Source organism: Sceloporus occidentalis, unplaced genomic scaffold, assembly GCF_023333645.1.
Source record: "Sceloporus occidentalis isolate IW3139 unplaced genomic scaffold, rSceOcc1.0.p SCAF_14, whole genome shotgun sequence".
NCBI classification, from domain to species: Eukaryota; Metazoa; Chordata; class Lepidosauria; order Squamata; family Phrynosomatidae; genus Sceloporus; species Sceloporus occidentalis.
The window spans coordinates 11,181,724-11,208,147 of NW_028316994.1; the positions used below are offsets into that span (position 1 = coordinate 11,181,724).

The window sequence follows — 26,424 nt, forward strand, 5'->3', positions numbered from 1 at the left end:
TTTATTTAAAAATTAGACTGAAGTATACGGATATTTAATTTGTCCAACCCTATAACTCACTGACATGATTTGAATGTGAAACCTGCAAACGTTCTTCATGCACCTTTGCTGGAGGACAGAATTTTAGTGAACCTGTTGCAGAAATATCTGTTATCAATGATTTGTATGACTATTTTATGCTGTAGTTGCAAACAGGGGACAGAAAGCCATGCTACATGAAATTGCTCTCTTCAAACCGGATAGGCCATCCTGACGGGTCACAACCAATATGAATCTGTCTGTGGCCTGTGTGGGACCAATAGCGGCATTGGCCCCGTGAAGTCCCCTGCAGCTTGCAGGTGGTGACAGACAGTTGCTCCTTGCTGAGTCTCAAGGCCCGGCGGTAATGGGTTCCAGCCCAGCCACAGATATCCTTCAATTGGTTCTTAGGTGCATGAACAAAGCTGTTGGTGTCTTTGCAAGGCCTCGCCATCCTCCTGCGTAGCATCATGGTCCCACAGTAGTCCTGCCCTGCTACTTTGGTCCGAGGGAAGTCTTGGTGCTCTCTCCAGAATTTCTCATGCCGAGGATTTTGAGAAGATACCTGGCTTGTGATCACGCAGGTTAGCAACAGGGTGAGCATCAGCATTTCAGCTCCGCTCAAGGTGAGCATCGTGTCTGAATTCAGAGGGAAAAAATGGTGTTACACAAGATTTGTACAGACTCTGGCATATCAAACTCAGCATGTCTACTAGCAGTGTCTTCTGATCTGCTAGTAGCCTGAACAAACTGTTGTTTGGGCTTCCTTAGGCAAAACTGGGAAATATTTTCAAGGCCATCATGTTCCATTTATGTTAACAAGAGATGAAAGATAAAAATTAATGAGGATCACAGCTGGGTTGCAATTTGACACATGGAACAATTGTGTGAGAAGCCTCCAGCCCAGATCTTACTTTCAATGCTGCTACTGCTGGAAAAAATTATACAATTGCCTTAGTGATGAGGAGTGGCGCTTTATCAGTGACTCGGGCTGCATCTGCACTGCAGAAATAATCCAGTTTGAAACCACTTTAACTGCCATGCTTCAAAGCTATGGAATTCTGAGATTGGTAGAGCTCTGCTCCACTCTGGTGCCACAATAAACTACCAATTCCCAAATTCCATAGCCTTAAACCATGGCAGTTAAAGTCAAATGTGGGCTGGTTCTAGCTTCCTTGAATACCAGATTTGGAGGTCATCCCAGCATTTAAAGTTTTTTTGTTCTATGTTGTTGGTAAGCTACGTCTGATTAAAGCCCCTCTTCCCCTTTTTCTACTGAAGATTTAATTGCGTATGCAGGAGAAGCTCTGTACTTACTCCCCATTTGTCCTAGGAAAGTGGGATATATCAGCTTGACCAAATGGATTTTCAGTGAAACAAGGCAATGACTTCCTTGCCTAAATACCCTAAAGACACCAGATCCTGTCTCGGAAGCTAAGCTAGCTCAGCCCTGGTTAGTACTTAGATGGGAGCCTATCAAAGAATAGCAGATACTGTTGGCTATATTTCAAGGGAAATGCCAAAACCTGCTCTGAATGTTTCCTGCCTAAGAAGTATGAAATTCATGAGGTTGTCATATGGCGTACACACACACACACACACACACACACACAAACACAGAGCTGCCAATGCAATGCCATGCACCAACACTAGATGGTGACAGAAGACAAGAACTGGACAGCAAGGAACCAAAAAGGTTATTCTTGGATTTGCGTAATAGGGAGGCCCTTAGGGTGAAAAAAGTTTTCACCAGGCCAATGGTGTGGAGGGAAGAACCACTAATGCTGGAATGTCTTCTTTTATAATGCTTTGAAAAACACGAAGATTGAATCTTCCTTTGCATAGATCTCTTAAAGTTAATTCTTCGGGTATTCTCTTTCTAATTCTCTCCCCACCACCACCACTTTTTTGTGTGTTTTGTTTGTTTGTTTGATTGATTGATTTCTACTCCTTCCTCTCATAAAAATCCCTGGGACACCAGAAAGCTAATAATAAACAAAATGATTACGAGTGAAAACCTCAAACAATGTAACTGCAGATCGGCACAGCTGGATGGCATGCAACAGGCTGCTATCCTCCTTGTAACTAAGAGATTGCTGTTGTGGTATGCCTTCAAGCATTTCTGATTTATGGCAAACCTAAAGGGAACCTATCACAGGGTTTTCTTGGCAGGATTTGTTCAAAAAGGGTTTGCCCTTGCCTTCCTCTGACTTTACCAGAGTGGGACTAGGTCATCAACTCGGTCACCAACTCGGTAATCATGGCAAAGTGGCAATCTGAACCCTGGTCTCTCAGAGTCCTAGTCCCAGCATTCAGATCACTGTACCATATTGACTCTTAACTAAAGGATAGCGTAGGTAACACTTTTTCCCAGTGAGTCCCATGAGGCTTTGTCTGCATGGGCCAAAAGGCCAATTTTGCCCCCCGCCCCCCGACCTTTCTGACATTGTCCTATTTGAATTACACACAGCTCAAACTCTGATTCTCATGCAAGCAATCCAGACATTAGACCACTTAACATGGTTTAAAATTAGTTACCTGTTTCTCTGGAGCTTCTGGGAAGATCCGGAGCCCTCTATTCCCACACTACTAGGCCACCCAGCATATCCACTGCCCAGCACATCTACCATCACCATGGGTTGCTTGTTCTGAGGTCAGAATGAGGCATCCAGCATGTAATCATCATTGTTTGCAAAAGCGAGAGACCTGCGGTGGCAGCAGGTAACCCAGCAAGACACCCATGCAATAGCTTTAGGAATAATATTTACATTTCTATACCACTTCATAGTGAACTGAGCACTCTCTAAGCAGTTTACAATGTTTAAGCCAATGGCCCCCAACAAGCTGGGTACTCATTTTATCAACCTATAAAAGGATGGAAGGCTGAGTAAACCTGGAGTTCTGCAGGGATTGAACTCACAGCATTGTGGCTGCAGTACTGGCATTTAACTACTGCGCCACCAGGGTTGCTTACTTCTTCCCATGCAAACTGCTTCCACAGCATGGAAATGGAGGGGCAGGTAATGTGGGCTGGTTGGGGCAGCTGAGAAACTAGGATACTTCGGGAAACTCCCAGGTATCCTGGCCAGTGCAGACAAGAACTAGGTCCATCTAAGGAGGAGGCATTGCATCCTAGAGAACAGCAGTGCTTCTGGACTGAACCCCTGCCTGCCAGCTGCAACATGAAATTCAGATGCATCCTTACTCTTATAGCCTTTCCACAACCTGCTGCTATCCAGGTGGTTTGGATTGGTTTTCTTGCTCTCTATTTTGAGATCTCAGGGCAGTGTACAACAAAACCCTTCTCTTCATTTTAAATGCATGTGAGTAACTGACATGATTTGAAAAAGCTAAAACAAAGCAGACTAAATGACTTAGGCGGGATACATACCGCCATATAGTACGTATTGTATACGTACTAGGGTTAGGAAGGGGCGGTGCTTCCGCACCCCCCTAACCCTAGTACGTATACAATACGTACAAGATGGTGGCGCCCCTTCCACATGGGCGCCGCCATCTTTACGTACTGGACGCATAGCGTCCAGACGTGTCACGGCGCCTATGACGTCGCGAGTCCGCGCCAGGCGCCTCGCGACATCATAGAGGCGCCGCAAGAAGAAGCTCCGAAATGGAGCTTCTTTTTTGCTCCGCGCGGGAGCCGCGCGGTTTGACTGCTGCAGCTCCCGCGCTGAGCAAACGGCGGCGGCGGGGAAGCGCCGCAAAGCGGCGGTTTGTATCCCGCCATTAGGAATTAAAGACAGCTTTAAATAGTTTAAATGATTTAAAAGGAATTAAAATCATGAACACACAAGGGGTTCTATAAAACCAAGTAGGCCCAAAAAAGCTTTCATGAATTACCATGTTTTATCATGTTTTCACTGCATATTCTCATAATTCCTGACCATCATCATCATTAGTATTGGTAATAGTATTAATATATATCTCACCTTTTGACTTGTACAGAATTCAGGGCAGCTTTCTACTGATTAAAAACAAGGTACTGCACGCACACACACACATGCAAAAGTTATTTAAAACCCCACAATTGAACTACAGTTGTGTTTAGAACACAACAGCTGCCTCTCCACTGCAGAATTAATGCTGTCTGAGACTGCTTTAACTGCATGCCTCAATGCTATGGAATTCTAGTAACTGTAGTTTTGTGAGATATTTAGCCTCGACCTCTGGTGCCGTAACAAACTACAGATCCCAGGTCTCCACAGGTTGGAGACATGACAGTTAAAGTGGTGTTGAACTGCTTTATTTCTGCAATATGGAAGAGCTGCCTGTTTCTCCTTTTCATCTTGAACCATCTATGCAGCCAAAATTTCTTAGGAAAACATCCTGCTTACCAAGACGCCTGTTAAAGCAGTGAATGCAGTTTCCACACAGAGCCAAAAGTCTTCCTCATTTCCCTTCATTTCCCTGGGGACTCTTTATACACGAGCCAGCTGGTCACTAGGCAAGGATCGGCAGCCCTGATCACATGGAACTGGACAGAGCCTGTCCACAATCCATGGATAAATGTAAAGCAATGTTGGGATTATGAAGAACAATTGAATAAAGGCTCACAAATCCCTTGACCCCATGCATGGAGGTCTCTCTCTGTTAAACAGTAAATGCTCTTCTCCAAGTCTTGGCTTCTTGTGAATTTCTCTTGGGTAGAGGTGCGATACTTATATTCTTCCATATCTCATCAGGATAAAATCATGATCAATTTATTCCCTTCTCCTTTCTGGTGAATGTTCATGTATGACTAGGGTTGTGGTGAGTTTTTAAAGGATTTGGCTCTGGTTCTTTTTTTAATGCTCCTGACAACTCTGCCAACACAGGCAGAAAGTGGCATAGTTCGTGTGGGCGCCACCATGATTGCGTGGCCCCATCCACACAGGGCGCACATCCATGATGTGTCCTGTGCAATGCATCCAAATGGCACGTATCACAGGACATGTCAACACACCACTGGAGGACGCTTATGGCACCTTACCAGTGGCGTGGAAAGGAGCTGCCTTTTGCAGCTCTTTTTTGCGTGCACATCGTTGGTGTGGCAACCACATGGCCACCCCAACGATGCAGAGGAGAAAGGGGTTGCCCCTTTCTCCTCCTTAGGGTCAGGGTGCCAGCGGGCAGGAAGCCGCAAGGGCACCCCTTTTCTGGGCTCTTTGGCCTGGAAAACACTGGTTTGTGGCCACAGCGCTGTGTGTGCGGTTACTGTGGCCCCAATCCTGCACTTCCAGGGGCACACAGACCCACCCCTTTCGGGCTGGTTTGTACAGCCGCTGAGTTCTCTATAACTTGATTCTGAGTATCATGGTTAGCATACATCAGTTCCATATAACTTGGTGGGCATATCTTAATTCTACAAAGAGCATGGCTCTGTAAGCGTAAATGCTGTATTTCTTCAGCAATATTATTCATATTCTTGAATGAGTAATCTTAGTGCTGATCCTAGGCCTTGTCCAGTGATGGGAACATATTGTCTCTTGGGTCAGTTTCAGGTGAGCTGGGCAATGCTTGGCTACTGATAAAGGATCAGCAAACAGAAACAATCTGGTATAGTCTCTGTTTGTTGTTGTCCATTGTTCATCATACCTTTGACCTGGCTCTTGTCTCTATTTCTTCCTTGTTTCCTAGCCCCCCACTTCTTCTTCAAAGGACAGCAGCGGACAATCTGCAGCCTTACAGATGTTATTGTATCACAATCTCATCATATCAGGGGGTTTCCCTGGTGCTACCAAAAGTGGTAGTGAAGGAACTCACCAAGCTGGTTGCAAATCCTTTCTTTAGATTCTCCTTAGCCAAATCAGGCTATAAACCATTTCTTCATGGGCTTATGGGTTGCCACATACCCAAAGGGAAGTGCCTTTGAAGAAATAGAAACTGGTTCTTTCTTAATAGCCAAGAGAACATCCGATGGCCTTCATGCCAAATCTGAGTATCCATGGGTATGTGAATGTCCGTGCACTGCAAATATCAGAAATTTACAAGCTGAATAAGAAAAATTACTATCAACACCAGACACTTTTCCCTATTTATAACTGGAACAGTCCTTAAATAACAGTCACGTCTTCAACGTTACCTCTTAGCCAGTGTAAGAATCCTGTAATGCTGACAGTCACTGGAATTATAGATCCCTGTGCAACCTTACCAAAATTTCAGCACAATGGTACTGAAAAATCCACCATGACCCCACACCAGATGGATGGGCTAGTGGGTGAGGTTTGGAGTATTATTGTTTTGTGGAGGCAACAGTTATCACTGAATCAGACACTAATAGAAAACATTCTTATCTTAAAAGCCAAATTCTCAAACTTTAAATCAGGAGTATGTCAAGCCAAGGAATTCACAAGAGAATATTGTGCCCCTGGTGTAAGATCTACATGGACTGCTGAAACAACAAAAGTAAAAAGCTGGGAGCCTACTAGAAGGCCATTTCTGGCTTTGAAAAATAAATTTCTTTATATTAAATGGGTTGGGGGGAAATCAGAGAGTCTGCAACCAATTTAAAAGGTGAATTGATACTTACAAGCAGGTAGGATTTGGAAGTCCTTGTTGGCATCATGGCCAAACATTAACAGCTGTCTAGTAGCATGAAAGAATTAACCTGTATGAGTGATCTTAGTGATTTATGGATGCTTTTCGCATTTGCTTTGCAGTTTGAGGATGGGCAAAGATATGAAGGTTGAGAACCAACTGGAGGAGTGGATATTTCTCTTATGCTAATATGCTTCCATGGTTCTCATAGCTTTTGAGGAAGGAGAAGGGTCACACTTGCACACTCTGATTTTCTTAATTGCTTCTAAGCTATATAACCCATTGGAGCTCATCTTCCATTGGCCTTGACCTGAAAGAGTATACCGAAATCCAGTTGTCCCATATATGTCCCAGCGATGGGTATTCAATTTGATTGCCTGTTGAGGGATATTTCTGAATAGAATTAGTTGTGGGGGGAGCAATTCTACCATTGGCTGTGAGGGAATGGTGGATCCCATCAGCCAAAAAGCTTTAATGCTCCTCTGCAGACTACTGGCTGTATCATTTACCACCAATAAAGTTTGTGCTGCAACAGTAATATGTGTCAATGTCTGGAACCTTTGGAGAGGCTTGGAGCTATACCCAGTTCTGGCACAATGCTCTGTTCTTTGGGGCTTCCAAAATAGGCAATTCACTCTTTTAGAGGATAGAAAATCAGTAATCTCGGAAATTTTGCAGGTTGCAAAAACAGCCTGGTTACTCTGCAAGCAGCCTCAGGGGCTGCACATTGGCCTCCCAAATTTAAACAAAAACATCCAAGTTACAAATTTCAAGGGCTGTATTTTTGATTGCTTAGGTGAGTCCCATGTGATTCAAATTTCAAACTCTCCCATTGCCTATGGTTCCTTTTTCTCAAGAAGCGTCCATGTCCTGTATTGTATCTGTTATTTGCTATAGCATATGGTGGTCATCTCCGTACGGTATAAACAGCAACTTTCTTTTAAGATGCCACCTGCCTTGTTCCATGCATTGATATGGGCACAAGATTCAACTTTCATATCAAAAACAGCTTATGAAATTTGTGTTCCCTTGTGTAAATCAAACAGGTGTCTTCTGTCCTATCTACCCTTGTAAGTCCTGTTATAGCAAGACACCTACAAATGGGAATGTTGTAACTTACTACGGCATCCCTTTCATTTTTGGAAAGGCTAATAATTTGGACATTGGCCTGTTTCTAAACACCCAATCTACTTCTGTGGTCAAATGTAGGAATCTTGTTTGAAGAAAGGTGTGTAGACACTGAAACCACAGGAGGTGAATTTCACAAGTTGGTGCAATGGGTTGTGATATCTTGCAGTTGACTGTGTCTACATTATCAGCACTGAGAGGCATTTTGAAAACTTTGGATATTGTCAAACTGAAGGAACGAAACTACTGTCAAAAGATTTCTACAAAGTAGGAAATTATCACAAAACCCACAAAGCAGCCATTCGGTTTCATCACAGCCATGGCACGCATTGGAAGCAATTCTGTTGACTTTGCTAGGATGGAAGCTGACAAGCAGCTTTCTTCCAGGAAACAGTATTTGACCATCTAGTCAATTTTGGGACTTGTCGTTTGGTGAGGCAAAGGAGCTTTCTAGAAGGAATTTGAAACATCTCACAAAACTGCAAATCCAAGGCTTCCATGGAATGGAGACCTAGCAATTAAAGTGATATCCAAGTGCTATGAGAGTGTAGAGTTATAGAGACTTCAGACAGAGGTCTTTGCCATCACTGTAGTTGTTGGTATCTGCCTCTGAGGTGACCACAATTCATGGTGACCCTGTGAGTGAAACACTTCCAAGATCACTTGTCCTCAACTGTTCTGTTCAGGTTGCACAGGCTCATGGCTGTACCCTCCTTGACTGAGTCTATCCCTCTAATATGCAATCTTCCTCTCTTTCTAATACCCTCCACCTCTCCTAGCATTATTGTCTTTTCTAGTGAGTCTTGTCTTCTTATAATGGGCCATCATTGCTACTAAAAACAAAATGAAAGACAACAACTCCAGAGATACCTAGTACTGGACATGGGACCTTCTGAGGAAAGGAGCATGCTGTAAAATGAAGTATAACGTGTACTAAATATTTTCTTCTCTCCTCTGGGGAACTGATTCCCTCTCCTCTAAAAGACAACTGGCACTATTTGATACTATACTGTGCAGTACAATTGTATTTTAATCCTCAACAGGCTTGAGGGAGGTCAAGGGTAGTAAAAATATCATGAAAGCTTATGGGAAAGAAGGGGAGGGGGAGATCCATAATGCAGCCTTGTAAAGACTGAGCATTGAAGTAGGCATGGAATACTTACTGTTCTCAAGGGATGGAAAGAAGTGCAACCAATTTGACTGGAACAGTGGATGATTATTCCTATAGGTAATAGTAATGGTGGTGGTGATATAATGGCAATTCAGTTCTACATGCACAAGAAAGATTTTATTACATGACACTGCAAGAGAAGGTATTTTATTGCATGAAGCTGCAAGAGCAAAGAATTCAGGCACAGTTCCCACTTTTCATCTAGAGAGGAAAAATACATTTTAGTGTCAGCATTTTCCATCTGCAGTGCCCTATTAGATTTTCAGCCAAAAATCAATGGCACACATGCAAATCAAAAGGATTTGACAGCATCAGTGCAAGATCTGGTGGTCATACAACACCTCCAACCTCTCAGAGCTCAACGGTATAACAAATACTATGCTCTTAGAAGTTCAGTTTATCTCTGGTCCTTCATGAAATTAACATGCATCTTTTACGTTGACAATTAGATTTCAGCTATGCCATGTTACCACTTGTGACAGCAAAGGACATCTTGATACTGGAAATGGTGACCATGTATATTTTGTTTTTGTTTTTTTAAGGAGAGAGTTGGTAACAAATTTGTAAATGGTTTACACCACTATCAGCATCGTAGTTTCTTCTCCAAATCCATGGAACTGTTGTAGTTTGTTGTTTGTAGTATCAGTTCTTAACTAGCAGTCCTTTCCCATGCTCTCCACCTGCCCTATACCTGAGTTCCTTGGAAGCAAATAATTACATTTTTATATCATTTAAAGGATGGGTTATCTTGGAGGAAAGGTTAAGGTTGATATTTTAAGAAAATATATGAATAGGTAGTTGTTACATTACTTGATGGGACAATACAAACCATCGAAGTGCAACCTTAAAGAATGTCATGAGAGAGAGAGAGAGAGAGAGAGAGAGAGAGAAGCAATAATTTGGTAGTACCAAAATGCAACTGAAATGCTCATGTATACTACAGGTGTGTGTGGAAACTTTACTCCTGATGGACATGGCAGAAAGTATAGTATCCCAAATTGATTACACAGGAAAACAATGGTTTCATAGACATTCTCTTCTAAAGAGGTGTTTTGAAGTGAACTGGCTCCCCATTAAGACAGGCAACTCGAATGCGCTGGGTGCTGACTCTGCCTCGGTAGTTACAGGGGGGGCTCTGGGAACCTCCTCCAATAATGCGGCAAGCAGTGAGGAAAAAAGGGGTGTTGCTGTCATAGTAATTCTCATTGTAGTAGGTCCCCCCATCTCTGCAGATGGCATGCACATCTGGGTGGGCTGCATGGATGAAGGTGTTGGAGGGTTTGCAAAAAGTGGCAGTCATCCCTCTTCTCTGCATCATCAGGTTGCAGTAGCGCCGAACATCCAGTTCACTGCTGGTCTTGGGGAAGTCGATGTGCTGCCGGAGGAATTTGTCATGACGGGATTCCCTCTGAGTGAGAGCTGGCATAGGTCCCAGAAAGACCATCAGGAGTAGTAACACTGAGCTGGTGGTTTTTTGATCCATGGTACCAGTGATGCCTTTGGGAAAAGAAAAGGTAAAGATTTATTATAAAACAGCGAGAAAGAAATTTGGAGGAAGAGGAATGAGGAAATTTTCCTGCAATTGTTTGCACTGCTTGCAGTGATTTCACTTATGAGTTGAATGAAACAGAAGCTTCAGTAGTAGCATCCACAGTCCTTAAAAATTCTTCAATACCCTGCCCTCTTTCATAGTTAACTGTGATTTCACTTTAACTGCCAGAGACCCATCCTATGGGTGGGATTTGTAGCTTCCTGAGTTATTTAGAATTCTCTGCTAGAGCACTCTACTGCTTCACTAAACGACAAATCATAGGATTCCATGACAGTTAAAGTGGTATCAAAGTGCTTTAATTGTGTAGTGTGAGTAGCTCTATGACATGGAACTTAGCTAGCAATTTAGCAAGAAAAGGCCGATGTTTGCTGATCGGTCTTGGGCTTGCACAAAAATATTCAAGTTTCAAGCCTATCAAGTTTGGTTAGGCTAACATTATCAATGGTGTCATTAGGGGGGTGCGAGGGTTCACAATGCACTGAGTGACTCCATCAGAGGGGGTGATACCTGGTGAAGTGGTCACTCACCATCTGCTGCCATCCATCTGATGCAGTGGCTGGTGGAAATGAGGTGCTGCTGCCTCCTGGCAGACCCTTCTGGCAGCCCCTTCCTGCTGGTCCTGGCAGGAAAGGGAGGCTCTGGCAGTAGTGACAACAGCAGTGGCTACCACAGACTCCATCTCTTCACCAGAAGGAAACACAGATTGGAGCAACAGGAGGGAATGGATGGCAAGCCAGGCAGCAGTGTGCCAGATAGCTAGGATGGGATGTAGGAGGGTGTCGAGGCAGGCAGGAGAAGGGTCAATGGTGAGCAGCCTCTCTGCCTCCTGTTGCTGACGCTTCTCCTTCCACCACCCCATCCCTTCCTGCTCTCTCTCCCCATGGTTGCACAACCTGACTTGTGGAGTGGAGGGAGGATTCAGCCTCTGGCACTGCCTGATGGATTTGCTGAAAGATTGGTGATGGCATCCTCCTCGTCCTCTTCCACACCCTCCCTCTCCCCTTTTGCAGGACCAAAGGTATCCCCGAGGACCCTGGTCCAGACCCACTCCCACCCATCTTTGCTTCAGGGACAGGAGGAGACAACAAAACCAGAGTCCTCCCTCCTCTGGTGGCTCCCACTTACTAGGGCTGTGGGGTGATTGCCTGCTTAGGGGTGACACTATGAGTTGGTAACATCAACTCTAGTGACACCACTGACAGTACTTCATAGATGTGTGTTCTAACATTTGTAGAAATTTGAAATGCTTGTTCAGGAGGTACCCAAAGTAGTTGATTGGTTGCGTCCAAAACCCTACTATTATCTGTTTTCCCCCTCTGGTTTCATTAGATAGCAAACCAAGTTCAATGAGTTTATGATCAAATGTGTGTATTTATATATCAGAATAGATACACAAATAATGACTTTGAGTCCTCGTATAGATATGTAGGCAAAAAAGCTAACCACAATTATTTAGTAGTGATTCTTGGTGTACACAAAAACAAAACAAATGAATGAACAATCGGTTGGTTATGGCCTTTGCTCTAGTGCTCCCTCTCTCTCCAGATATCGGTTGACCTGCTGTGATGCCATGGATCACACATGAATATTTCAAGAGCTCAGATAAGTAGTGTCAATTTGGGCAAGTATACAACTCCTGGAAAGGAAGTCAAAGTTCTGCTTAGTATTTCTTCTGGGAATAGAAGTGATTGTTAACTAATTGAAAGAAGAAGAAATTGACATAGACAAGAAAAGCCAAGAGCAAAGATGATAACAAAAAGAGTACTGGGAAAGAATATTTACCAGCCATTCTTCTCCAGTAATTTGTTTACTTCCAGGATTTATATCCAGCCTTTCTCCCACAATGGGATTCAAGCACCAGAACAAGGAGATATAATCTAGAGAGACTATTTGGGAGATCACGAGCTGTTTTACTGTCCCTGATCCCATCATTTAGATAAGTGGATTGTTTTCTTACATCCAGTCATAACTGGAAGGGAGTGGCTGATGAATCTTCAGAGGTAAACTGGAAGAAGGAGCTGAGAAGACAGCAAGCTAAGAAACAGGGACCTTAGGAAAGGACTGCCAATTGATTTATTCATCTGTTTTCATATAACGTTTTGGCTCTTCACATGGCAAAATCAACTTGTAGTGGAAATTCCTTATGAAATAGTTTGTTTCTTAATGCCCACAAAATATTTTAAGCAAAGGCAACAAAACAGAGCAGCTGATTGTTGGACAAAGAAGTAATCAGTCATCCACTAAAAGCATACCTTCCAACTGCCCTGTTTTGACAGGCACAGTCCTGATTAATACTCCTGTCATCCCACTTTTTCAACTGTTTTTAAAATAAATAAAATAAAATAAAAATGGAGCCCTGGTGGCGCAGTGGTTAAATGCCTGTACTGCAGCCATTCACTCGAAACCACAAGGTTGCGAGTTCAAGACCAGCAAAAGGGCCCAAGCTCGACTCAGGCTTGCATCCTTCCGAGGTCGCTAAAATGAGTACCCAGACTGTTGGGGGCAAATTAGCTTACTTGCTAATTAGCTTACTTGCTGTTCACCGCTATGATCTTTGGAATAGCGGTATATAAATAAAACAAATTATTATTATTATTATTATCAGTTTCTTTCTCTTCCTCCCACTTCCCTCCCTTTGCCCTCAGATTACTTCATTTACTGCAAACTGAGTTCAAAGCAAAAAACTGATTTCCCGTCATCTAACTCAACAGAAGGAGCGAGGAGGAGAGGGCAGAATTTTGCCCTTCCCAGAAGGTTCAGAAAAAAGCAACCTGCTGCAGCATCTCCTATGTTGTAAGCCGCCTGAGTGCCAACCTTGGGAGAAGGGCGCATATATATATATATATATATATATATATATATATATGCTTGTTTGTGCTCCCTCATTAATGTTTTGTTCCATTTTGAGCACACTTTAATGTTGCTTGGCCACATTAATGTTTTAATATTCTGACTAAGGAACACAAGTGTCAGCAGCCAGCCAGCAGCAGAAACTCAAACTCAGGGCACCACAACTGAAACGCTCAAAAGCAGGGCACCACAATTTTCACCTGCTATCATCGACCCAACTGTCACTGGATGTAGGGTTAAAATATTCAGAATCCCCCAACAAGCATGGCCAGTACACTGCATCTGACCTGTATCCTGTGGTATGATGCTTGGAAGAGAACCTTTGAAACAGATTGCAAATCAGGGTTGCATATGAGGCTAGGAGAGAAGGGAGATATATGATAGATAATGAGAATACAAGAAAGAACTAGAGAACATCTCACACAGGGCCTAGTCTCAAGGAAAAGTATGTTGTTTGCTCCAGACAGAGGTTGGAAATTGTAAGAAAGTAGATTCAGATAAACATCAGGAGAAACGTTCTAATGATAAGAGCTGTTTGACAGTGGAACAGATTCCTACAGGGTATCAAAGCTTTCCTTCAGTGGAGGAAGTTAAGCAGAAGCCGGCTGAATTATGTGACAGGTATCCCATAATTGCACCCTGCATGGATCCTGCATTGGTTGCAGTAGATGACCTCCAATGTCCTTTCCAACTCTTCAGTGTTATGCTCCTCCTGCCCATCTCCTCACATGCCAATAGTGTGTTGCCCACACATTCATTGCAACAACTTACCTGAATCTTAGGATCCTGATCTTTTCACTTGCAATAGATCCTACCAGATTTGCAGAGCAAAAATGCCAAGCTTTTCTGTTTTGCTGAGCTGCCTTCCCTCATCTGACAAGCCTGCTTGGTTGAGACTGTGAAACAGGAGATCGAATTCCCAGAAAATCAAAAATAGCCAAAATATTTTGCAATTCAGACTTCCTGGGGGGAAAATGAGAGGCCGTATTGCAAAGAAGGGAAAGTATAATAAACAGTGAAGCACAGAGAGACAAATTGGCTGGCTGTTGGAGTTATTGTTTTTAACCAGGAGAATCTGGTTCAGATGTTTTTTTAAAGCCACCTCTCCCTTTGCCATTTCAGAAGTGATAACTGTGTTTTACACACTGACAAAACTCTGGATTTTATAAATCTAGAATAGTCAAAACTTCTAGTAAGTGTTACTAAGTGAAGAAAAGAACATCTGGAATCAATGAAGTTGTATGTGAGAGAGTAAACATCACTAGCCACTTTCTGAAGTTACTTTGGCTTTCATTCCAGCCAAGATAGGAGGATCTGGGTCAGACAGAACAGGACAGAGTGATAATTGCTGCACAGAAAATCACTCTATTACCTTGGCAGTGGATTAAGATGAGAACAGTTTAACTCAGCCAAGTCTCATGCTGAGTAGGAAACTTGTTTCTTGTTGCCTCCATTCTTCCTCAATGGAATCTGAATCCCATGACTGCTGCCTGGGCTATTGCCAGTTTCTCCTTCTCTGTGGTTTCCTAGGCAATGTAATTACTGGAATCTATACATCATGCCTCTTTAGGACAAGGACAGGGCATCCTGGCCTTGCAGATATCAGCCTTGTTATATATTCCATAGGCCCTGTCTGCATGGGCCAGGATATTCTGGGGCCAGTCTCCCTAGCACGCAGTTGTGAAAAGGTGGTGCAGGAGGAGGTTCGGGTTGAGCGGGTGAGGGAGCAGGCAGGCAGACAGGAGGGACCAGGGGGGCGCCAGAAGGAGGAAGAAGAGGGAGGAGACAAGGCGACACAGGTGGAGAAACAAAGAGGGAAGGGGAGGTACCCGGGGCCCTTATAAGGAAGGAGTGTGAGGAGTTCGGGGGAAGGAGAGCATGCGGAAGACGGGGGCGTGATGAGGCAGAAGGACAAGGGAGAGCGCAGGTAACAAGAAGCCCCCTTCGGGTGAGGTGTCCCTTCAGCCTACAAGCTGCTCATGAGCATCTTCGAGTCGGACCTCATGAAGCAGTCAAATTAGTCGACCCACGGTGGGAAGGTAGCTTGGGAGACGACTATGGGAATCCCAGTTGGGGCCGAGCGGGCTGAAGTCAACCTAACCTAGAAGGGACCTGGTGGGATCTACAAGGAGAAAAGTGGAAGCATGGGCCACAGCTGACGGAAAGGGAGAAAGCTGAGCTCGAACTATTGGAGAAGGCATTTTGCTCACGCCATTGAGAAATAAACCAGTAGAGGCTGGGTGCGGGAACCTAGACACTCTGGCTTGTTGTTGAGGGACCAGGAGTCAAGTCAGTGCTGTAACTAGACCCGAGTCCAGGAAGACCCAATATCTATTTGTAAAGGGGAGTGAAACTAACTACCTTATTAAAGTTTGTTTGAAGTGCACAGCATCCCAAAGGTCTACGTGTTTATTTGTGTCCAACAGAAGATTATTATGGAACCCAAAAACCCTACCCTTACGGCTGGAGCACCAGCCCTGCCCACACCAGTCATTTGTCCAAAACCCCAGGCCTGTGTAGCCCAAAGATGGAACTGAATCCTAGAATTATAGGGTTGGAAGGGGCCCCATGGGCGATCAAATCCAACCCGCTGTATCAAAAGCAGACACAGCAAGATAAAGTGTTCGGGGGGGGGGGGGGTTGAAAGTAGAAGAAAAATCAGTTAATTTAATAAAAGGTCAAGAGCCTTTTTAAAAATTCAGAGGAGAAATGTCATGGTGACAGATGTTATCCTTTTCTCTTTTAAAAAATAAACCTTATTTTAATGCATCTGCTTAGAAACTTAATTTGACAGATGATGCAGACAACACCAGCAGCTGCCATTGTGTTAACCCATAGTCCCTTGCTTGGAAAACTGTTATGTCATGACTCATGATGGAGAGACATTCCTGAAATATTGTTTAGTTTAAAAAGTGTTGGCCCTTATTTATGCTCCCTCATGTAACTGGAAGCAAGCAGATAAGGAAACATTTTTCTGCTGTTCCAGAGCCTAGGACGTGGCACAATTAATTCAAACTACAGGAAAAGAAATTCCACTTCAACATTAGGAAGAGTTTCCAGACTGCAAGAACTGTTCAACAGTGGAACACACTCCCTCAAAGTGTGATAGAGTCTCCTTCTTCAGAAGTATTTAAACAGAGGTTGGATGGCCATCCATTGGGAATTGTTTGATTGTGTGTTTCTGATATGGCAGAATGGGGTTGGTTTGGATGTCCCTGGTGTTCTCTTAAGATTCTATGTTCTCTCTGTATTTACATGGTGCTCATGTTGAGCCCTCTTTGTGATTGCAGTTGGTGACAGAGAAGCAGTTGAGGTTACATCATGCACCATTGCCATAACTCTTCCCTCTTGTTTTGGTTCTTTTTGGCATTGGATGAAGGAATTCACTCCTGTGCACTCTGGCCTCATCATATCACACCTTTGCATCTTGGTATTGCAGTAATTGTTTCTGACACTGCTTTTGGTTTTAAGAACACTGCCTTAGGAATGGGTTATTGGCAGAGGCATAGGAATCAACTGGAACCAAACCAGGAGAAGAAGAAGAACTGGTCAGGTAACTGGTCATGTGCATAAGGGGGTGGGGGGGAATAATTTCAAAATAATTTCAAACATAGGCTCAGCAACCTCAGTTGCTCATTTCAAATATGGAATTAAGCCCAGAGCAGATTCATTGCACCCCTGACATGGAAGCTACACAGATCTTCTGAGCATAATAACATAGCATATTTATTCAAGTCCTGTGTGATGCTTTTTTTTTAAACACACACACACACGTACACATACACAATGTATTTCCATCAGGGTCTCATGTCATTTTCTCTCTTACATTTCTTTACTTATGCCACCAGCCCGGCCAAAAAGTGTTCTTGTTCTTTGTTGGTTAATAATAGATAAACCTCCACTTCTGTAGCCAAGGGTCCGTTTAGGGGAATTTTATTATTATTGTTATTAGCTCAAATATTGCAAGAGGAGGGCCTGCTACGACGGCCCTTGCAGAATCGTCTCCCAATGTGTATACGGAGTAGACCAGGGGATCCCAATAAATAAAGCTGAGACGGATATTAATAACTAGATGTCTAATTTATTAAAACGGGAAAAACACATGCATTGCGCATACACTCACACACACACTCAGGACTCAGGAAAATTAGGGTTGGAAAATGGGAACAGATTTCAGGCGTTACTAATGGAGATGCTTACCAGAATGTAGATTCCCTCCGGGGAGCGAATGGGTTGCTAGACAGTGAGACAAGTCTGCTCCGCAACCTGGGAGTGAGCAGAAATGCCGGCTACCAGAACAGAAGTCTGACTGACGTGGAGTGAGTAGACCTTGAAAATGGCGCGCTGAGCAGCCAAAGAGGGGACTTTTTATAGGCCAAATCTGGCCTGAGGCAAAGAGGCTGGCTTGGCCGAAACAAGATTTTCTTTTCACCTGGATTATTATTATTATTATTATTATTATTATTATTATTATTATTATTATTAACCTTTATTTATGAAGCGCTGTAAATTTACACAGCACTGTACATGCAATCTTTTTAGTTAGACGATTCCCTGCCCTCGGGCTTACAATCTAAAAAGACATGATACAGAAGGAGAAGGGAGTGGTGGAGGGAAAGGGTAAGAGGTCCAGCAGTTCCTCTCTACCTCCAAGGCCTGGACCAAGGCAGATGGACTGGAGGGAGGGCAAGGCTTCATAATGGATGGTTAATCATTTTCCAGGGAAAATACATACTCTCAAGTAAGATAATACATATACAGTACATAGCAATACAGGAAATGGTTCAATAAACAGGCACCACAAGAACATCAAATAGTAAGCGACAATTATGCAATGCCTGGGAACGCTTCTCTGAACAGGATGGTTTTCAACTCCATTTTGAAGCTGGTAAAAGAAGTGATGGCTCTTGCTTGTGGGGGAAGAAGGTTCCAGGAGTGAGGGGCAGCGAGTGAAAAGGGGTGAATCCGGGATGGGGCAGAGGAAATCCTGGGCTGAGACAGCAGACCTTGACTACTAGAACGGAGGGCCCGAGTGGAAAGGTGAGGAGAAAGAAGGTCTGATAAGTAGGGAGGGGCCAGTCCATGGAGGGCTTTAAACGTGGACAGCAGGAGCTTATACTGAATGCGGAAAGGGAGGGGGAGCCAGTGAAGGGATGCCAACACAGGAGAGATGTGGTCAGAGCGGTGGGTGGAAGTGGTAATGCGTGCGGCTGAATGCTGAACAGAGATTAAAGGACGGAGGTGAGAAAGAGGAAGCCCAGCCAGGAGGACATTACAGTAATCAAGTCGTGAGACCACTAGGGCATGGACCAGGATCTTGGCAGTAGAGGCGGAGAGATATGGTCGGATTTTGGCAATATTGTATAAAAAGCCTTGGCTGTGGTCTGGATCTGAGGGATACACGACAGAGAAGAGTCAAAGATAAAACCAAGACTGCAGGCTTGCTGGACTGGTTGAATAGAAATGTTGTCCACAGAGACAGAAAAGGAGTGTTGAAGGATGGGCTTAGGAGGAAAGACAAGAAGCTCCGTCTTGGACATGTTGAGCTTCAAACGCCGATGGCACATCCACTGCGAGACAGCTGTGAGGCAAGACGAAACTTGCTGTTCAAGCCTTGGAGAAAGGTCAGGGGCGGAAAGATACAGCTGGGTGTCATCGGCATACAGATGGTAGGAAAAGCCAAAAGAGCTGATGAGTTTTCCTAAGGATAGTGTGTAGAGAGAAAACAGAAGGGGACCCAGAACAGAGCCCTGGGGAACTCCAACAGATAAGGGAACAGGAGATGAAGTCTGACCACCTGCAACTACTGCAAAAGATCTGCCAGACAAGTAAGATCTTAACCAGTCGAGAACAGAGTCTGAGAACCCAAGATCAGAGAGGATATCAACTAGAAGATAGTGATCAACGGTGTCAAAGGCTGCAGACAGATCAAGAAGGATGAGAACAGAGTAAAGGCCATTAGCCTTGGCCTGTAAAAGGTCATTCGAGATCTTGGTGAGAGCTGTCTCTGTAGAATGCCTTGGGCGGAAGCCAGACTGAAAGGGATCAAGGATGGAATTGGCTTCAAGAAACTCAAGACAGCGCGAATAGACAACCCGTTCCAAAACCTTAGAAAGAAAGGGAAGAAGAGAAATCGGACGATAGCTAGACAAGGAGGAGGGGTCAAGAGAAGGTTTAGATAGTATAAAGGGCTTATGCCACTCGGACAATAGGTTTGAGGAGGAGGTTGATAGCTTCAGGGAAGGCAATCCTTTCACTCTTCCCAGCCTTGAGATAATCCCTTCATGCGACTTGCACAGACCCTCTGAGATGTTAATATGGGTGCTCCCTTAGGGGAGGTGTACATGTCCTCTCGCTTTGCCAGTAATGGAGGACAGGCTGTTAGAGTTCATCCAGGGGTCATTAAGGGTTATCATTGATTCCAAAATTTATATCGAGCAGCATGGGTAACACTTCTAACCCAATTCTACTTATGAAGAATCCAAGTTATAATTGTTCAAAGACTGGTCAGAATTGTTTGACTGTATCTGGAGTGGAATGTTGAAGAGATCACTGAAATCCTCCTGAAGCCATGTGACATTTGAAACCTAAGTAAACTGAATGCTGTGGGTTTCAAAGGACTTCTTATCTTGGATTGAAATCCCTCCCTCCTTCTCTGTATTCATGAAAGTCACTCAGGGATGCATCCAAACTATACAGTTACTGCACTTTAACTCACATGGCTCCATCCTATGGAATCCTGGGGTTTGTTCGGAGGGGAGGGTTGCCGTTGCCTTCCTCTGAGGCTGAGAGTGTGTGATTTGGCCAAAGTCATCCAGTGGGTTTCCATGGCTGACAATTTAAACCCAGAATTGTAGTCTGAAGTTCAAATCATTACACCACACTGGCTGGTTGTATGGCTTACTTACTAAAATAATGTATTTAAAACCCTAAATACCATGGACACTCATTATATCCTTTTGAACCCATGAATAAAAATTGGTTTTTAACATGACTTTGTGTAATTGTTATTTATTTATTTATTTTTAAGTAATGTTTTTATACATCTTATCAACCTTTGTTTCCGGAGCTCTGATGGTTAGTTAAAAAACAACGGATAAATAGTTTTAATAAACAGAAGTAATAAGATACATCATTGTATATTCTTCTTTCCATATCCAGTTTTCTATCATATGAGGACAAAACATTTTTAAAAATCCCATACACATTCCTATATAAATGTGTCGTTGGTAATAATATTTCTGTTACTTAGCAGCACTTATATGGTGTTTTTCAATAAGCATGAATTTTTTCTTTCTGTTGGGATCCATTTCCACTAAACCAGTTTCTCCATTCTAAAGTGATTCCTACATCCCTGGCTGCTCAAGAGTTGTGAAAATCAGTCTTGCAGGGCATAAGGCTTGCACAGATATTTGTTACTTAACCACAGGCCCAAGGAGGGAACGTGACTACGTGAGCCAATATCCAAACCACCAATTGCTTTGTCGTGACTCAATCATACCCAAGGAGAAATATTTCTATTTCAATTTGGGTTTGATACAAATTTACCACACTTCACAAATTTATTCAGGATGGGAGAAGTCTGAGATAAGTAAAATAAAATTTGGGAGAAGCTAGAACTCAGAAATTCTTCCTGTCCACAGGGCTTTGGATGCTTGCATAGTCTGGGTCTGAATGCTTGTATATCAAGGTGTAGCTACCAGGCAGGGGACAAAATGAGAGTTTTGCTCTCCAATAAGTATTCTGTCCCCAATTACAGAACACTTTCTCTTCAAAGAGAGCCAGTGTGAGCTAGTGGTTTCAATGTTGGACTAGGACAGTGGTGGCAAACCTATGGCATGTGTGCCAGAGGTGGCACTCAGAGCCCTCTCTGTGGGCACATGTGCTGTCACCCCAACACAGAGTTTGCCAGAGTTTGTTACTGGAGGGACTTGGCACAGTTAGGGCACTCGGTCTCTAAAAGGTTCACCATCACTGGACTAGGACACTGGGAGATAAGCGGTATAGAAATGTACATGCTATTGCTATTGCTATAGACCAGAGTTTGAATCCCTGCTCAGCCATGGAAACCTCTTGGGTGACCTTGGGTAAGTCACACTCTCTCAGGACTTATTGCACAGCCCCTTGAGATGGGATCGGGGTGGAATAGAAGGGGGAAAGATGGGAACAGAATCAGGGAAATCACTCATTTTATTGCATGCCAGAATGCTGCCAATGCTCAGTGTTCAGAAGCATTCCTGAAAATTGCCTCCTGTGGGACGGATCAGGAATGGAATGGGAACTTCCAGTGGCATGGGTGGCATTCTGGCATGCGATAAAATGGGTGGTTTTCCCCATTCTATTCCCCTCCTGCTCCCTTCTGTTCTGCCCCAAACCTGTCCCAAGCGGCTGTGTGATAAGCTCCTCAGTCTCAGAGGGAGGCAAGGGCAAACCCCTCCTGAACAAATTCTGCCAAGAAAACCCTGTGATACATTTCTCTTAGGGTCACCGTAAGTCAGAAATTACTTGAAGGAACACAATAACAATTCCCAATTAAATCTACCTTCAGTCCCCAAATTTATAGCACTGTAGAGAGTAACACATTAAAAATTGTTTGCACACACAACCCTTATATTTGCTATATTTGCATTTCCTAAACTATATTTCTATAAATGCTCAGCTGTTTCACAATATTGCAGTGCTAAAAATTCAAGAATTGAAGGCACATTTCATTGGGGGGATCAGAATTATTACTTGTGGGGAATCCTTATTTTGCCCCCTCCAATTTTTCCTTCTTTAGCAAGACATCTGGCAGAAAGAGAAAATATTCTTTAATGAACATGACAAATAATTTACCAGAAAAGACTGAAGAAGAACATTGGAATCTGGTACTATTATATGATAACCTCAGCTAGGATACTTTGGGCAAAGTATTGGCAGTCGGAAAAAGTACCACTGGTTGATGAAGGTTACTGAAATTAGTCGAAATGTGTGAAATGAACAAATTAACAGCTAGATTAAATAACAAAGACTGGAATGTTATTGAAAAAGAATGGAACCACATTGTAGATTTTTTAAAACAGAAATGGGAAACTTAAACAAATGAAAATATAAGAAAAGATCTACAACTGAGAGATGTGCTAAACAGATTTCAAACTGTTGAGGTTATGAAAAGTTAGAAGAATAAGAAGTTGTGAATATAGAGCTAAACAATTGTTCTATGAAACTAGATATAACAGAAACTTTGAAGTAGATTAAGTGGAAGTGGAAGTGGAAGCTTCTTGTTTTTTTTCACACACACACAGAGTCAACTTTTAGATATGTATATTGTATTTTATATATTGTGGAAAGTGTAAAGCTATCAATTTAAATCTGTGTAGATTAGTTATACACACACACACACACACACACACACACACACAGATTTTTGGGATATCTTGGGTTACCTTGGCCAGCCTCTCATCTTCAGATGGCTTGAACTATAACTCCCATCCCCTGCAAACACCATAATTGAATTGGTGGGATGATGGAAGTTTTAGTCTTAAGTATTTCAATAATCCAAGGCTGAGAAAGACTATTTGGGGGGGGAGGCATTTAAACTTCAAAAGGTGCTCTGAGCTGTTAGGATCTTGTGTCATCTGTGTGGTATTCTGTTCTGAAATTGATCTTGTACATCCATTACTTCTTCTTTTGTGGTCAGATGGGGGTCTCCGCTTCCTCTTACCAGTATCTACCCTTCCCCATATTAGAAAAGTATTTATACAGCAGGGTGCTTTACTTAAGAGTGGAAGGACTCCAAGAACGGCTTCCCACTTCACTTCAACTCTGAATTCTTCTTCCTTTGAAAACCAGATCTGTGTGAGTAAAGGGAAATGGATAATGCAGTCATCTTTCCTACTGTATTGGGTAGACCCTACTTTGGTTTGTAATGAATGAAATCTAGGGCTGCATCCGCAATGCAGAAATAATATGGTTTGACACCACTTTAACTGCCAGGGCTCAATGCTATGGAATTCTGGGAAATATCATTTGTTGCAGCACCAGAGCTCTGCTTCCCAGAATTCCATAGCACTGAGCACTGGCAGTTAAAGTGGTGTCAAAAAGGATCATTTCTGCAATTTGGATGCAGCCTAGGTAAGAGACATTAAAGAGACCTCTGAGGGTGCATCTGCACTATAGAAATAATTCAATTTCACGCTGCTTCCAACAGCCATGGCTCCATCCTACAGAATCCTGGAATTAGTAGTTTTGTGTGGCAGAGAAGCCTAAAGACCTTGTAAAACTATAAATCCCAGGATTCCATAGGATGGTGCTACAGCACTTAAAGTGGTGTTAAACTGCATTATTTCTACAGTGCAAATGCACCCTGAATCTGCACTTATTCTGCTGTCATGTGCTAGAAAGAATGATGTCCAGTGGGAAACTATTGTGAGTGATTTTGCACATTCTTGATGATTTAGCGCACTTTATGACCATTTTAAAAATACATTATCTGTACAAAAAAGCTTCTTTTTCTGCAGAAACATTTTTAAAGGCAAAAATGTCAAGGGGAGGTTGTGCTCTCTCTCCCCATACAAACTATTCCCTAAATGGAAACATTCTTACTGTGGTAAACCATTTTCTCAATTAGGCAACTTGATATATCAAGATCCCCTTTACATCAAGGACAAGAATATTTATGAGCATTCTTTACCTCCCCCGAAAAGAATTTAGGGGTCCCTTTGAGCATTTTCATGTAAAGAACTATAATGGGTTAGAACAGTTCCTTCTGTGTCGCTTGTGCTGCAAAGCCTTGAAATCTATTGTTACTATCTTGCTGTTGACTGTGGATTGGACCCATAAATAGTGGCTAACTGTAGGGGTTGTGAATCCATAATTGATTTTACTGCCACTCTTTGCATTGAACAAGAGCTCTACTGATGGTTGGAACTTAGTAGCTTATTAGGGATGTGATGGGGCACAACAAAAGGGAGTGAGATGGGAACAGAAGGGGCAAGGGATGCATTTTACCACAAACTGGAATGCCGTTGCCGCTAGAAGTTCCCATTCCATTCCTGATCCGTCACAGAGGAGGCGAATTTCAGGAACTGTTCAGAAGCGTTCCTGAAAATCACCACCTCTGGGACGGATCGGGAAAGGAATGGGAACTTCCAGTGGTGGTGCCGGCGTTCCAGTGAGCGGTAAAATACATCCCTTGCCCCCTTCCGTTCTCATCCCGCTTCCTTTCGTTCCGCCCACAGCATGTCCCTGGGGGCAATGTGATAAGCTTATTCAATTTGGAACCCAAAGAGCTCCTGCTCAACTCAGTCTAATCTGCACTGCACAGAGAGATTTAGCCTTATTCTCTGTCAGAGAGCTCTGGTGCCACAGCAAACTACAACTCCTAGGTTCTATAGGATGGAGCCATGACAGTTAAAATGATGTCAACTATGTCAATGCCTATAACAGGTCTGAAGACAAGTGTGGTGCAAAGTTTCCCAGCAGTTGAGACAGGAGGATCCTTACTCCCTCCTTCCCTAAGCCCCAACCTTCTTCTTCCATCACTTTCTTGTTGTGTGCCTCCAAGTCACTCTCATGACAGTCCTAAGATAGACCTATCATAGGTTTTTCTTGATTAATTTCATCAGAGGGAGTTTGCCATTGCCATCCTCTGAGGCTGAGAGAGTATAACTATTACTTCCTTCACTTCAATTGCTGATTCTTCAGGGACCACTGAGCGGGGAATCAATTTTAAAATGCAACAGATAAAATATTGCACCAAATGCTTTCAGCTGTGGACTGATGCTGCAAATCAGCAATCAGGTGTATACAAATGCTGAGATAATGTACAGTAAATCTTTGGTAGCCATTGAGATTTGGTTCCAATACTCCACTTGGATACAAAAATCCATGGATGCTCAAACCCCATTAAGTACAATTGATAGTAAAGTTATATAACTTTATATTATACAACTTATATAATATGGCAAAACCAAAGTTTGCTTTTTGGAATTTATATATTTTAAAAATATTTTCAAAGTGTGGATGCTTGAATCCATAGATTAAAAGCCTGTGGATAAGGAGAAGTGACTGCATCAAATAATACCAAAGAAGTCAGATAATCTCTAGTTATGCCAATGTTGAGAGGATCTGTCCCAGAATATGCAGCCAAGAACTGGAAAGGAGAAATACATTTCATTTCCAAACTATTTCCAGAAGAATAGCTCCTTCTGGTGGCAGTTCCTATTACAAGCTTTTCAACCGTCCTCTTGGGTTTTTCCTTCTCTCTCCAGGTATCTCTTTGGGCTGCAAAGCTGACAATGCAGTTCAAGGGATCTGGCCCCATTCTCTTTGTGCTCCTGGCAATGGTGTTTATAGTTGGAACCTATGCTGCTGACTATCCGACATTCAGAAGGCAGCACGAGGACAACCCCAGGAGTAACGTGGGAAACCGTTATTGCAATACCATGATGCAAAGACGTGGGATGACCAAACCTCAGTGCAAGGCTGTGAACTCCTTCATCCATGGCAGCAAGAAGCAAATCATTGACGTGTGCGGCAAGGGAGGGAAGCCTTATGGCAACGGGTTGCAGCGTAGCAATAAGCAGTTCTCTGTCACCACCTGCAAGCTCAGTGGAGGCTCCCCCCGTCCACCTTGTAACTATAGAGAGAACAGATCAAATAGATTTATTGTTGTCGCTTGTAGAGATGGGAAACCTGTACACTTCGATGAAGGTCAGATCTAAGATGCATACAGAATTGTGCTCGATGTGCCCCATAGGAGAATAATGAAACCATTTCCTTTGTCTCATCCATGGAAAAATTATCTATGGTTTGTAAATCTATGGAGCCAATTTATCTAACTTTCCATTCCCAGTTGCTTTTTGCTTCTCCACTTCAGTACTTTTCATGCCTTCGCTTTGTCTTGTCAGAAAAAGAGGAGACCAAACAAAAGAAAGTCCTCATTTTGAATTTTGTTTAATTTAGCTAGCCACATGTATTCTTCCAAGCACAGATAAATATATAAACTTTGCAAATGCATTTTCAACTGAGCAGTGTTTCATTCCATTGTTGTGGAGTTCTTGTTTTTCTCTCTATTTTTGCGTGTTTTATTTTGTTCATTATCTATGTATGAGATAGCATGGCAATACTTGAGGTTTTCTGCTCCTGTTAACCCTAACCCATCACACCCCACATACAAAATAGGGTTTGT

At 43.1% G+C, this 26,424-nt stretch overlaps 3 protein-coding genes across 3 annotated transcripts; 1 reads left to right on the forward strand and 2 right to left on the reverse strand.

The window, feature by feature from the left end:
* Positions 1–211: 211 nt before the first annotated feature.
* Positions 212–652, reverse strand: LOC149303916 (angiogenin-2-like). Its single transcript, XM_089480877.1, has one exon. The coding sequence runs from the start codon at positions 650–652 to the stop codon at positions 212–214; it is 441 nt and encodes a 146-aa protein (XP_089337003.1).
* An 8,294-nt stretch (positions 653–8,946) lies between these two features.
* On the reverse strand, positions 8,947–14,150 carry LOC149303917 (ribonuclease-like). Its single transcript, XM_089480184.1, has 2 exons — positions 14,025–14,150; positions 8,947–10,348 (listed from the first exon to the last, which is right to left on the reverse strand). Exon 2 carries the CDS (start codon positions 10,332–10,334, stop codon positions 9,891–9,893), a length of 444 nt encoding a protein of 147 aa, XP_089336310.1. The 5' UTR covers positions 10,335–10,348; positions 14,025–14,150; the 3' UTR covers positions 8,947–9,890.
* An 11,381-nt stretch (positions 14,151–25,531) lies between these two features.
* LOC149303918 (ribonuclease-like) lies at positions 25,532–26,114 on the forward strand. Its single transcript, XM_089480947.1, has one exon. It carries the CDS (start codon positions 25,532–25,534, stop codon positions 25,955–25,957), a length of 426 nt encoding a protein of 141 aa, XP_089337073.1. The 3' UTR covers positions 25,958–26,114.
* Positions 26,115–26,424: the final 310 nt, after the last annotated feature.